The following is a 13,743-nucleotide window of genomic DNA, read 5'->3' on the forward strand; positions in this document are numbered from 1 at the left end:
TTTGATATTATGACTAGGGTTGGTAAATATGTACCACGAAACCATTATGTTATCAACCAAATCATAAATGTCGATTATCAATGTGTTTGGTAGCCAACATGTTTGGTTGCTAATATCATATCAATTGAGTAATTATGGTACGGTAGTGAGATAAAACTTTCAATACTACAACAATACCATACCAACAAATTATATATATATATATATATATATATATATATATATATATATATATATATATATATATATATATATATATATGTGTGTGTGTGTATGTGTGTGTGTGTGTGTATTTAAAATTTTAGTATATTTGGTGTTTAAGATTTTAAGATTTTGATATTACCATTGACCGTATTAGTAAATTTAAATTTCTAAATTTATGTTGGCGTGTTCAATTTTCCTCTATTGTTTTAACTTATAAACTCATGATAAAAATTAATAAAATTCTTTTGGATCGAGTTTTCAATCTCAACCATTACAAAACTGTCATTTACAAAACTACCATTTCACGTTTCATAATGCTTAAGAACACGAAAATCATTATTCATAAAACCTCCCCACAGGTTGGTATACATATACCAACGAAATTTATTAGTAGCTAAAAGAATTTGGTACTAACTATACTTGGTACGGTAGTGATATCAACTTTTTACCAACTATAATTGGTATGATATATGGTTTAGGAAAATAGTGACCGTATCGACTCCACCTCTAATTATGACAGTCTTGCATAGTATCACTTCTCATGTTTTATCCTTTGATCGTCGTTAATAAATATGGTAATTTCTTTTTATTTGTTTTTTCAATTTTGTAACCCTTTTAATATATACGTAATTTATTGTAAAGTCAAGACATAATACGTTCTTGAATAACTAGAACTAGTCAATTGTTTAATTTTTCTACTATGTGCTCGACACATAACCTTTTGTGTACCAAAAGCTTAAGAAATAAAACGGTTGGAAATAAGTGTTAGGTGTTGAAATAGATCAGGGACTATTTTTGTAATTCAGCGTTAATTGAGCAGATTTGATGAGACCCTCAAGAATCAAGATCATAAAAACGTCAACGGGTGGAAAGACACTTATCTTCCTCCAGAAAAAATGGTAGCAACAGTGGGTAAAGTTGTGATCGCTATTTTTGTAACTGTGATGGTGAGGTGGGGATGGAAAGTACTAAAGTGGGCATGGTTGAAGCCAAAGAAGCTTGAGAAGAGGTTGAGAGAACTAGGTTATAAAGGTAATTCATACAAGCTCTTGACAGGTGACATCATAGAGCTTGCAACAATGGTCAAGGAAGCTAGATCAAAGCCTATGGCAATCTCTCATGATATCGGTTCACATGTTATGCCCTTCGAGCATCATATCTTCAACAAACACGGTACTTTTTTTCTCTGCTAATAGTTTTATAGAAATGACCATGTTTATCCAGAATTTCAACCAACCCAAATTCACTAGAAAAAGAAAACAATTAAATTAGAAAAAGGTAATTCACTAAAACATAATAAATAAATAAAAGATTAGGAAATTCGTGGTGAAGTGATTCGGCTATATAAGAACATCCCATGGCTTGGTTAGATTGGGCTTTCTCTTTCATTTTTATGGATTTTGATGGATTGATTTCGTTACGTGTAAGTTGTAAGTTGTAATAAGACAACAAGTTACTATTATATTTTTCATAAAATATTACTGCTTTGAAAATATATTATTCTAGTGATACTTTCTGAGAAAAACAGATAAATTGTTACCGATTTATTTATAGTATTTTTCATATAACAATATTGTTTAAAAAGATTACTCATTTAGACATCAACCCATGTTTTCTTTTATTTTTATAAATTTATTTGATAGATGCATTGAAAACATAATTAAGCAGAATCTTGATTTTTTTCTACGAATAAAAAGAAAATTTTACTATAATTTTAAAAATAAAAAATAATCAAACTTTATGTTGTTTTCCCATGAAACAATATTTTAGTAATCTTAAAATAGTAAAAGTTCATTACAAATAATAATATGTTTTATGAAGAAGTTTAGTTTGTTTGGATCGGACACTAACAAGAATTTGGTTGGTTATTTAAAACAAATGGCTTATACCCTAGCGGTATCCGGTGTTGCCCTTCCTCCTTGAGGTTGAGGGTTCAAGTCCCGTCTTAAACATAGATAAATTTAAGATGTAGTTTAGGAATATGTTAGATTTGTTATTTCAAAAAAAAAAATTATTCAATGTAAATATCTTTTTTGATAAAATATTTGTTTATGACTTACTTTAAATCAGTCACTACTGTATGTTGTCTGTATGTCAGGTAAAAAATCATATATCTGGTTTGGACCGACCCCAAGAATTTTTGTCAGAGATCCACATCTAATCAAAGAGATATTATCAAGACCCAACGAGTTTCAAAGGCCACAACAAGAGCCATTGCGAGATAGCATTGTCGGTGGACTTGTAATCTCAGAGGGTGACAAATGGGTCAAACATCGTCAAATAATCAATCCAGCTTTTCATCTCGAAAGTATTAAGGTATGGTTGTTGTTTTTACTTTTTACTTTTGATTAATTTTTATCTTTAAATTAATGTTTTTGCTTGATTTGTTTGTAGAGTATGTTCCCATCAATTTGTTTGAGTTGTAATGAAATGGTTAGAAAATGGGAATTGCTTGCCATTGGAAATGGTGTTGTTGATGTTGATGTGTGGCCGTATATTGATAACTTAGCTGGTGATGTAATTTCACGAGCGGCGTTCAATAGCAGTTATGAAGAAGGACAAAAAATATTTAAAATACAAAAGGAACAAATGGATTTGGTGATGCAATTGCTGCTCATTCTCTACCTTCCCGGATCAAGGTAATAATTATTCCAATTTAAATGGGTGTTTGGGTCGTATATTAATTTCCAAATAAATAAAATATGCCGAAAGCAATAGAATATAAAAAGTTAATTTTGATTGTTTGAAACTAAAATTAAAAAAGCTTTATTATAAGAGAAATTTTTTTAATAAATTTGATGACTAAAAATTATTGGAAATCTAATATATATAAAATATAATGAATTTTTTATAAAGTAATCATGAAGATGCTATAAGATTGCAAGGTGGTTGGAAATACAAACAAGAATGAATATTGACGAATAATACTACAAAACTCTTCAATTTTGATCTCTATAAGAATACATCTCCTCATTCTAAAACCCGACGAGTTCAGAGGTGGAAATCCCCACTGTGGGTATGGGAAACCCGATGGCCTCCTTTGTACTGATAAAAACATATAAATGTTTTATAAAAGGTTGTCCTTAATTTTACTGAATAAACTAGTTAAATTGCATTTAAATTCTTAATAAACTCAATTTATTATTTAAAAAGGCAACAAAATTAAGATCTATGTATTTTCACCTCTATTATAAGGTCATTTAAATATTTAATTTTTATCCAAATTTTAAATTATTTTATAAATTTGTTTTGGATTTTTTTTAAATTGTCTAAAAATTATTATTGTTTTACAATTTTTAAAAACTTTTTGGACAAACATTTCATAGAACTTTTTATTAAAAAAAAATAAGTTACATTTTTTTTAATACTATGTTTCCAACTTCTTTTAATTTTTCTACAATCTTTTTAAACTTTTTAATAACATTTTAAATTACAGTTTTTAAATTGTTTTTGCAATCTTTTTTCCAACATTTAAACTTTTTTACAAACCTTCTTAAACTCTTTTTACAACATACATTTTTCAAAACATTTTACGTACATTTTAACGTTTTTAATGAAGTTCCAAACCATTTAAACTTTTTACTTATATTTTTCAATATACTTTTGTTGTAAAAAGGCTTAAAAAATGTTGTAAGTTAGTTTTAAAAGGTTAGTAAAAAAGTTTAAGAAAAAACTTTGTAAAAACGTTTAAAAATGATGTAAAATAAGTTTTAAAATATTTAAAAAAGTTTTGTAAAAAAGTAATAAAAAATTGTAATTTTCTTTTAAAAAGTCGTGAAACAATTTGTACAAAAGTTTGTAAAAATAGTTTTAAAAAGGTTGTAAAAAGTCTACAAAAAGTTTGTGTAAAAGTCTTAAAAATATTAAATAACATGATAAAATGAATTGAAAACATATTTGATTAGGCGGATATGTAAAACAATTTCGGAACAAATTTATAACAAAAGTTTAAAACTTAGTCCCAAAGTGTAAATAAACAAATGACTAAATAAATAAATGACTCGATCGGTTAACATGTCAAAATACATAAATCTTATGTTCATTACCTTTTTACATAATAAATTGAGTTTGTTATAATTTGAATAATTTATTTAATAAAAACAGCAATAACCCTTTTATAAAAGATATTGCATATTTAAAATATGTTTTTTTCTTTTAATGAAAAAAACAAGTAGATTTAAATTCGATCATTCATGTGGATTTCATTTAATTTGAGCTAGCAACTAACCACATCATATAATGGAATATCTTATTCCAATTCTATACAATCCATGATCCAAAATTGGATTTTTTTTTAATCTTTATGTTAAATGGTTAGTTTCATATATAGGTTTATACCTACAAGAGCAAACAAGAAGTTTAATGAAAACCACAACCAACTTCAAGCTATAGCAAGGGAAATAGTCAACAAGAGAATGAAAGCAATCGAGTTGGGAGAAAGTAGCTCTCAAGACTTACTTGGAGTTTTGTTGGAATCAAATTCCAAAGAAATCTATGAACAAGGAATCGGAATGAGTATGGAAGATGTAATCGAAGAATGCAAACTATTTTACATTGCTGGATCCGAAACAACCTCAAGTTTGATTATATGGACCATGGTTTGTTTAAGTTTGCATCAAGAATGGCAAATTCAAGCTAGACAAGAGATTATGCAAGTTTTTGGTACTGAAGAACTACATTTCGATGGTCTAAAGCATCTCAAGATTATGAACATGATATTAAACGAGGTTCTTAGGTTATACCCACCAGCAACCATGGTTCTACGAGCTACCTCAAAGGACACAACGCTAGGGGACATGATGATACCAGCAGGGGTTCACATAATCATACCTATAATGCATGTCCATCATGACAATGAAATATGGGGAGAAGATGCAAAAGAGTTCAAACCTGAAAGATTCTCAGAAGGAGTGTTGAATGCCACAAAGGGTAGAGGATCGAGTTCTTATTTGCCATTTGGTGGTGGTCCTCGGATTTGCATAGGACAAAACTTTGCCATGATAGAAGCAAAAGTAGCCATCGGGAAGATTCTGCAACGGTTTTCCTTTGAGCTTTCTCCATCTTACAAACATTCTCCATTTGCTGTGTTCAGTCTTCCTCCCCAGTTTGGTGCTCATTTAATTTTACGTAATAGTATCTAATAGTCAACATTATATAGGTCGTAAGTTATGAAATTTAGGTTTACAATTTGCAATAAGATATAATGTAATGATTTGCTATGATTGGAAATAAAGTAGATAAACATACTATTAAATGTGCCATTATTTGGTTTTCACCTTTTCCGGCAGCTAGGTTTAGTGGTTGTTGCAGATATGCTGGTAAAACCCTAGCTGACGAAATTAGCTTATCTGAGGACTATTGGTGATGTTGATGTGACATTATGAGTGGTCCAGTATTAAGGTTTCCCGAAGGAGTTATGAAGGAAGATAAGTGTGATTTTAAATTTCTTCTTCCTGTTAACATGGTGGTGAATATGAGGCCATGGGAAATAAGGTCAATTTCTCGATAGTTGTCTTTATAATAAACATTGTCTGATCATCCATATTGCCATAGATTTTAGCTTTGATTTTGATGTCACATTTAGATTATATAACTGATCACTACAAAATAGCCAAGAACGTAAGGGTCTAAAAGGAGGAGGAATAAGGTGATAGTCATGAAGGCTTGGACATAGGAAAATCATAATGATATGGATGCTATTGTGGCGATGGTTGGTGATGGATATAAAAATTTTGGGCGGAAAAAATTAATATTGTGAAATGTCTAGTTATAGATTAAACTTCCAAAAATAGGGACCACATGTTGTCATTTTTTCTTGAGAACCAGGGTTCAAGTACCGTTGGAACATAAATATATATTCACGATTGACTTGTTGTTCAAAATTTTCCTATTTTCCAAAATAGGTATCATTGTCTTTTATTTTTTTAAATCGCTAAATATCAAAAGGTTATCTATTAATTTTCATCATTTACTAGTTATATTTGTTAATGTATAATTGAAATTTAGCCTATTTTTAATAACTGAATTATGAAGTATTTCAATGTGGCTCGCTTATAATCAATACAAGCTCTTTCATAACTTTAATGGGGTTGCATGAGTATGTATTAGAGAGTTTTATGGTGTTAACTAGTGAGTAGTATGACCATCCGAAATTAACTTTTGTTTTTTTTGTAAGTATAATAATGAGGGTTATATGGACTTAAGGGGATGTATAAAACTGAAATAGGATCAAGCTGATTTTTCCAATGGTTATTTTGATTCTTCCACTGGATAATTGTTATATGGACTATTCTACCCCTCAAACCCATTTAATAAGTATATGAATAATTAATATATGAAGGTTATTTTTTCACAATAGATTAATGCCATAAATAATAGGATTTCATATACCTTCACGTTTTGCCTCTCTTACATTTTTGCCCCTATGTGGGCATTTTCTTGATCATCCTCTCCTGTGTTCATGGAGCTGATGCCATTTTGGATGAGCTCATTTCTAGTATTGTTTTTGTTACATGTTGCTGGTTATTTTAGTAATTGTTGGTGGGAGTTTTTTGCTACACTTTGACCATTTTACCCTGGCTTGGTGATTTTGGTGTGGGGTTGTTTTGGTGCAGGTTACTTGGCATTTTCAACATTCGTTTTTAGTTTTCGAATGCATTTTTCTTTCAAGGTTGATGGTAGGTAGATTTTTTGTGTTTTTGACCATTTTATCTTGTTGAGAAAGAAAGAAAGCAAATTGGGGAAATCTTTCGTCATCATTTTCATTAACCTTACAAAGAATATACACACTCTCTGTATATACACGAAGCAAAAATAAACAAGAACTTGTAACAAACTAATTAATCACAACAGCTAAACTAACACAAATACTCGGATAGATAACATGGCATAAATGACGTGTTAAGCTCTCTAACAGAAAGTCAATGATCATGTTGACTTATACTTCCAATACCCCCCCCCCCACCCTCTCAAGCTGGTGGACATGAAGTGAGACCAAGCTTGGAAGATGCATGTAAATGGTTAGAAGCAGATAGAGATTTTGTTAATATGTCTGCAGGTTGATCCTTTGTAGAAATATGAGACAATGTTATTAATCCTTCCTGAAGCTTTTCCCTAACAAAATGTCAATCAAGCTCGATATGTTTGGTTATTTCATGAAAAATCGGATTCTTTGCAATATAGATTGCAGCCATGTTGTCACATTTCAAGGGAATTGGATCAATATTGGGTACTTCAAACTGTTTTAGTAATCTACTAAGCCATGCTAATTTAGAACAAACTCTCCTCATGGATCTATATTTTGCTTCTGCAGATGATAATGATACAGTGGCTTGCTTCTTTGATTTCCAAGAAATGGGACTTACTCCCATAGTGGTAAGGAAACTACTTACCGGTCTTCTTGTTTTGGGACATGCAGCCCAATCTGAGTCACAAAAGGCCTCAACTTTGAAATATTGCTTGTTATTAAGAAATATTCCTTGAGAAATGGTTCCTTTCAAATATTGAAGAACATAAAGCACATCATGTATATGCAGATTTGGACGAGTGTGTAACAAAAAATCCAGTTTTCCCACAAGTTTCCTATAACTTAATGGATCATATAACAACTCAGTTTTAACATATAAAATCTTTCAACTTGCTTGGTAATGGTGAAGAAATAGGTTTGGCATCTTGAGGCAATTATGAATCCAATTATTTTTTTATGAATTTATGTTGATGAATTATCATGCCATTTAGTTTAGTAATAAACTCTAACCCCAAAAAGAAATTGATGGTGCCAACGTCCTTAATCTTGAGCTGATTATCCAAGAAATCTTTAAGTATTGCCACCTATTCATTGTTGTCTCCTGTTACCAAAACATCATCAACATAGACTGCAACAATAATGATGTTTGATCTGACTTTCTTTATGAATAAATAATGATCATTTGATGATCTTGTATATCCCATAGTGTGACAACCGTCAATTTCCGGTCAAGTCAAAGTCAAATAAAGTCAACAAGTCAAACCGGTCAACTCAATTAACCCTTGTATATTAGGGTTTACATCGTGTTTACTATTGTACAACACACCATCGTAATGCAAGTATCACTTTAAGTCTTCCTGTGTTCAGAAAAATCTAAACCCTAATCAGGGTAAGTGGTGAAACTACTCGGTAAAACATTTTTTCTGTACCCCTCGGGGGCATATAACACTCATAACAAGGATTACCGGGTCTTGCGAACCTTGCATTTCAAGGCTAAACACTCACAAAAGTCACAAATAAAGCCTCTCTAAATCTCTCTTGCTCTATTTCTCTATCTCAAATCTCTCTCAAATCTCTCCCAAATCTCTCTCAAAACTTTTATAATCACTCGGGGCATCCCGACCCTTAACTTAGTCAAAAACCACTTGAAACGGGAAGATTATTTGAAAAACAGCCTTATAGGGCCGAACCCTCTTATAGGACCGAACCCTCTTATAGGACCGAACCCTCTTAGAGTTGAACCTCCCTTAGAACCGAACCCCTCTTTAAGACCGAAACCCCCCTTCGGTCCAGTTTACCTTCGGTCCGGAACCGCCCTGCTTCGCTTCTCGCCTACCTTCGCTTCCCTTCCCTTCTCGCATGCGAAATTTCCCAGATCAGCCACTTTCGGTTCCCAGCCCATGGACCGAACCAGCCTTTGGTTCTAAGCACAAGGACCGAACCTTCGGCCCTGATCTCGCAGATTCCTTCTTCTTTTCCCAGTTTTCGATCCTTTTCGCGTTTTAAGCCCGTTTTTCATGATTTTAACGTGTGATTTTCACCCAAACTCATAATTTGGCATATAAGACCCTAAATATTCATAAATTAATCATATTTTGGGGGAAATCCTTGTCCAAGAATAAAATCTATTGGGTAAGATATTGAGGTGGAGTGTTGACTTTTCCATAAAGCAAAGACATAAGCTACCTCTCATACCCACTCCATGACATCCTTATGTCACTATTCACATCAGCCTTATCTACTCATTGTACCCTTATTCTTTTTCAACAAGCTACCTTCACTCTCACCCACTCAAGGAGTCAATACATCTCACATCTCCTAACTCTCTTTCACTTACACACTAAGCTAAACACTTTTCTCTCTCCACCTCTCTCCAAGATTTTGAGATTCTCCAGGATTTTTGAGCCTTTCACCCTCTTTTGGTAAGTAAATTTCATCTTTCACCTTATTATCCCATACTTGTTCACTCAAGTCATGGATTTCTCACATGAATATCGTCATATTTGTTGCTAGATCTTCAAATCTTCAAGTATCTCCCAAGTGTTCTTGACTTGGAAACCTCTCTTCTTCCACCTTCATCTCAGGGAATAACTCAAGGTGAGTTCATACCCCTATATTTTCATGTTTTCTTCAAGTTTTATGGGGGGAATACAAGTTAAAACACCAAAAACTTAACTAAACTCAAACAATAGTTTTCATCAGAAACGTTGAGTCCTATTCACAGACTGTTTTGACCATCTTAAACTTAATATCTTTCAAAACTGTTTAATATGCAAATATTTCAGGTTCATACCTTTAAAATGACTACTTACACATCTCCATACGATGTTTCTACAATTTATGGTGATTTTTACAAAAATGCCTATCATTTCAGAAACGAATTCGGACCAGTCTGTGAATATGAACATTTTCACACAAGTTAGAGACTTCTAAAAATCATAATAAACATTATGAATAAACTAGACACATTTTGTAAACTCTCAGAGTTTACGGATTCAGTTTTCGACTTCGTATGATTTTTCTATGATTTTCGTAAAACAGTGCAGAAAGGTTAAAAACTAGTTACATAGCTTACAATATTAACAACACTTAGTAGTATGTTGAGCAAAGTGCATAACAATAAGTTTCTAAACATTGGATGTATTTCTTGTTAGATTACCATCATAAACAGAAATTAGTCATTCATGATAAGGTTTTTCATTCATTTCGAACACATATAATAAACTACAATAAGTATAGTTTATGGATTTTACAATAAAAGCATACTACATGAAAAAGGTTTTATTCTCAAATCAAACGAGTTTTTCGTATACTACATGATAAACTATAATAGTAATAGTTTATGGATTTCATATCACGAATTTATTACATAAAATGTGATTTCACTTCCACCACGGAAGAGGTTTTATATTCAAACTATATGTAAACTAGTTAACGTAAGTTGTGAGACAATTCTTCCATCGTACTCTTAGAGTACGGGTTCAAATTCCTATAAGTTATAACCAGAGTCTCTTGTAGGGAGAGCGTGATAATTGTGTATAGATCTATATTGGGATTGACACCCCACACCTCGCTGCTAGCTACAGCAGGACCTGTAGGTCTACGGGTGACAAAAGTCATAGGATCTTGACGTCTGAAAAACGTTGTTGCAGGTTAATTCTCGTTATAGTATGGTTATAACGACTCACATAGGGAGTTAACAATCTTTCAAGTTTACGGGGAAAATTCTTCTTTATAAAGGGGTTTTTTATCTATTTAAAACTACAAACACGTTATAAGTACAAAACACACACATATTCTCCGTCTTGGGATTTAGGACTACATGACTTTTATAAGGAAAATATTGGATTTTCTTTGGAAACACATTACTATTACAAACATTATAAGTACAAAACACGCACATATTCTCGGTCTTGGGATTTAAGGCTACATAACTTTTTATAAGGAAAATAAGGGATTTTTCTTGAAATATACATTATAAAGTACCAGGTTTACACAAAATGGCTTTCATGATATTAAAACTACGTTTCATATAGAATTGTTAGACTTCAGCTATAATTGCTTAGTGTCCATGTTAGAGTTATATATGAATTTAGTCGTAATCGACTTAGAATTGGTGGGCCCGCCTTACTTCCTGTTCCTTGTTTGGTTGTGGACCTAGGGCAGACCCATTATATTCGACGGTTTATTTAACCTAAATTTTATATAACATATATACACTGGGCGATTATAGAAGGAATCTACGGGTCTTTTTAGGGTACATTATTGCATAACATAGGAGCGTTCATTTCACACTTAATAAAGAAAATATTGAATTTTCTGGAATCATACTCTACCGCTTTTACAAGGAAAACGACTTCTTTCTCAAATAAAACTCTTATGAACTCACCAACTTAATTGTTGACACTCTTTCAAAACTACTTGTATTCTCAGGAAATCAGTGAAACAGGAAATCAACAGCTTTTGAGGATGGGACGTTAAATTGTCAAACATTTCATTTTTGTCATCATAGTGTAATTGATTTGAAACATGTAAACACATACTATGATGTAACTTTTTCAATTATATTTATGAGGGTTGTATTTACTTTGAGCACTATTATACTCGTTGTTGTGATACTATACATGAAGTCATCCACCCTCAGACGTTTCCGCCATCCTTGGTTTGGGGGTGTGACACATAGTTAGTAAAGCAGTGGATAACTTTTCATACCATTTCCTGGATGCTTGTTTCAAACTACATAGAGACTTTTTGAGTTTACATATCAAATTGGAATATGTATTATCCATTCCAGGTGGCATCTTCGTATATACTTCTTCATATAATTCTCCGTGTAAAAAAAGCATTGCTAACATCAAATTAATGTATTTTCCAATGTCTTTTGATTGCTAAAGCAACAAGACTTCTAACAGTGTTGAACTTGATTACAGGAGAAAAAGTCTCATGAAATACACACCCTCCTTTTGAGTGAATCCTTTTGCCACAAGCCTGGCTTTGTATCGTTTAATGGACCCATCAGCTTCATATTTAACTTTGTAAACCCATTTGCAAGCAATTGGCCACTTTCCCTTTGGAACTTTGACAATTTCCCATGTGTTATTAGCATTCAAAGCTTTAAATTCCTTTTTCATTGCTTCTTCCCATAAAGGATTTACTTTTTCTTGATTATAGAACAAGGGTTCATGAATTTTTAGATTTGGCCGATCTTTAACTGTTAGATGATTTACACAATGCGCATGTTGACTTGTATTGTTAATGAACATATTAGTAAATGTAAGTTAACATTCACTAATGTTTTCATAATCATGAACAACATTGTAGCATATGTAATCTGCCAATATTGTAGAAGGAATTGTTGTTCTTGTAGATCTTCTAAGAGGTATAGAAGGAACTTCATTGACAATAGGAGAAGAGGGATTCATGTCACTAATTGAATCTTGATCTTCTTCCTTTTTTGTAAAAGAATGATCATGTTGACTTATAAGACCATCAACAACATGTTGTAGACATGTATTATTCACCTCATGTTGTATGTTTTGTTGAAGAGGAAATATATTTTCAACAAAGTTGACATCTCTTGAAACAGTAATTCCTTTGTATAAAGATCAAGAAATCTGTATCCTTTTTGACCAAATGGATATCCAACAAATATGCAAGCCTTTGATCGTGGCATAAGTTTGTCTCTAATGACCGAAAGAGTGGAAGTAAAACACAAACATCCAAAGGACTTTAAATTGTCCAAGCATGGTTTGGTTTTGAATAATACTTCATAAGGACTTTGGTTGTTTATAACTATTGGTGGAAATCGATTGATTAGATGAGTTGTTGTCAAGACAAATTCTCCTTAGTAAGATTTTCCAATACCAAATTGAAAGAATAAAGAAAAAGACACTTCAAGTAAGTGTTTGTGTTTCCTTTCAACAACCCCATTCTATTGGGGTGTATAAGAACAAGATTTCTGATGTATGATCCCCATGGATTGAAAAAATTGAACACCTTCATTACTAGAACCGAGTTCTAAGGCATTATCAGTGTGAATGGTCTTAAGGATAACATGAAATTGATTTTGTACATATTTGACAAAAGCTTGAATAAGAGTGAATGCAGAACTCTTATGTTTGATGAGATGGATCCAAGTACATCTACTATAATCATCCAGAATGGTTATAAAATATTTAAAACCATTATGTGTGGGGACTTTATAAAGACCCCAAGTGTCTATGCTAACAAGATCAAAATTTTGTTTAGAATAGGTTTCACTTAATGAAAAAGATAACCTATGTTGTCTTGCTTGGAAACAAATTTCACAAGATTTGAACAAATCACTAGAACATTTTTCTGATGTTAATGACAATGATTTCAGTTTATCAAATAGTAAATGTCCTAATATATTGTGCCAAAGATTAGACATATTACACTTACTAAAGGAATTACAAGAGGAAAAACAACTTTAATTAAAAGAATGATATGAAAATGGAGGATTCTTCAAGCATTTTTTCCCTTGTATATAGAGATTGTTCACCCTTTTTCCAATGATGAAACTACTCTTCGAAAAAGGGTCCTATATTGCACAGAATTCATCAGCAAAGATAATTTATACTTTTAACTAATTTGTGATTTTGGCAACGGATATAAGATTGTTATTGAACTCTGTAATGTAAAGAACATCAGAATGATTAATAGTGTTATGAAGAGAAACATTTCCCACTTGTGTTACAGGTAAGAAGTGACCATTTGGAAGAGAAACTATGTGAGAATTTGAAAGAATTTTCAAAGATGTAAACAAAGATTTA

The 13,743-nt window shown here is 31.9% G+C and overlaps 1 protein-coding gene across 2 annotated transcripts; it reads left to right on the forward strand.

The window, feature by feature from the left end:
• The first annotated feature begins 1,018 nt into the window (after positions 1–1,018).
• Positions 1,019–5,458, forward strand: LOC145138263 (cytochrome P450 CYP72A219-like). 2 transcript variants are annotated; one of them, XM_079072366.1, is made up of 4 exons: positions 1,019–1,377; positions 2,303–2,520; positions 2,599–2,843; positions 4,523–5,458. In XM_079072366.1, the coding sequence occupies exons 1-4, from the start codon at positions 1,101–1,103 to the stop codon at positions 5,343–5,345; spliced, it is 1,563 nt and encodes a 520-aa protein (XP_078928492.1). In that variant the 5' UTR covers positions 1,019–1,100; the 3' UTR covers positions 5,346–5,458. The 2 variants fall into 2 exon arrangements, with proteins under 2 accessions (XP_078928492.1, XP_078928493.1); XM_079072367.1 differs by having other exon boundaries at positions 1,027–1,377; positions 4,535–5,458.
• The last annotated feature ends 8,285 nt before the right edge of the window (positions 5,459–13,743 follow it).

The sequence above is a fragment of the Lactuca virosa genome, chromosome 9, assembly GCF_052849685.1.
Source record: "Lactuca virosa cultivar CGN04683 chromosome 9, Lactuca_virosa_CGN04683_v6, whole genome shotgun sequence".
Taxonomy (NCBI): domain Eukaryota; kingdom Viridiplantae; phylum Streptophyta; class Magnoliopsida; order Asterales; family Asteraceae; genus Lactuca; species Lactuca virosa.

What these genes read in the sequence shown, in the direction of transcription:
- LOC145138263 (XM_079072366.1), top strand. Translation starts at nt 1,101, where the DNA reads ATGGTAGCAACAGTGGGTAAAGTTGTGATCGCTATTTTTGTAACTGTG. An exon ending in TCATATCTTCAACAAACACG is followed by an intron (nt 1,378 to 2,302) that starts GTACTTTTTTTC and finishes TCTGTATGTCAG; the next exon opens with GTAAAAAATCATATATCTGG. An exon ending in TTCATCTCGAAAGTATTAAG is followed by an intron (nt 2,521 to 2,598) that starts GTATGGTTGTTG and finishes ATTTGTTTGTAG; the next exon opens with AGTATGTTCCCATCAATTTG.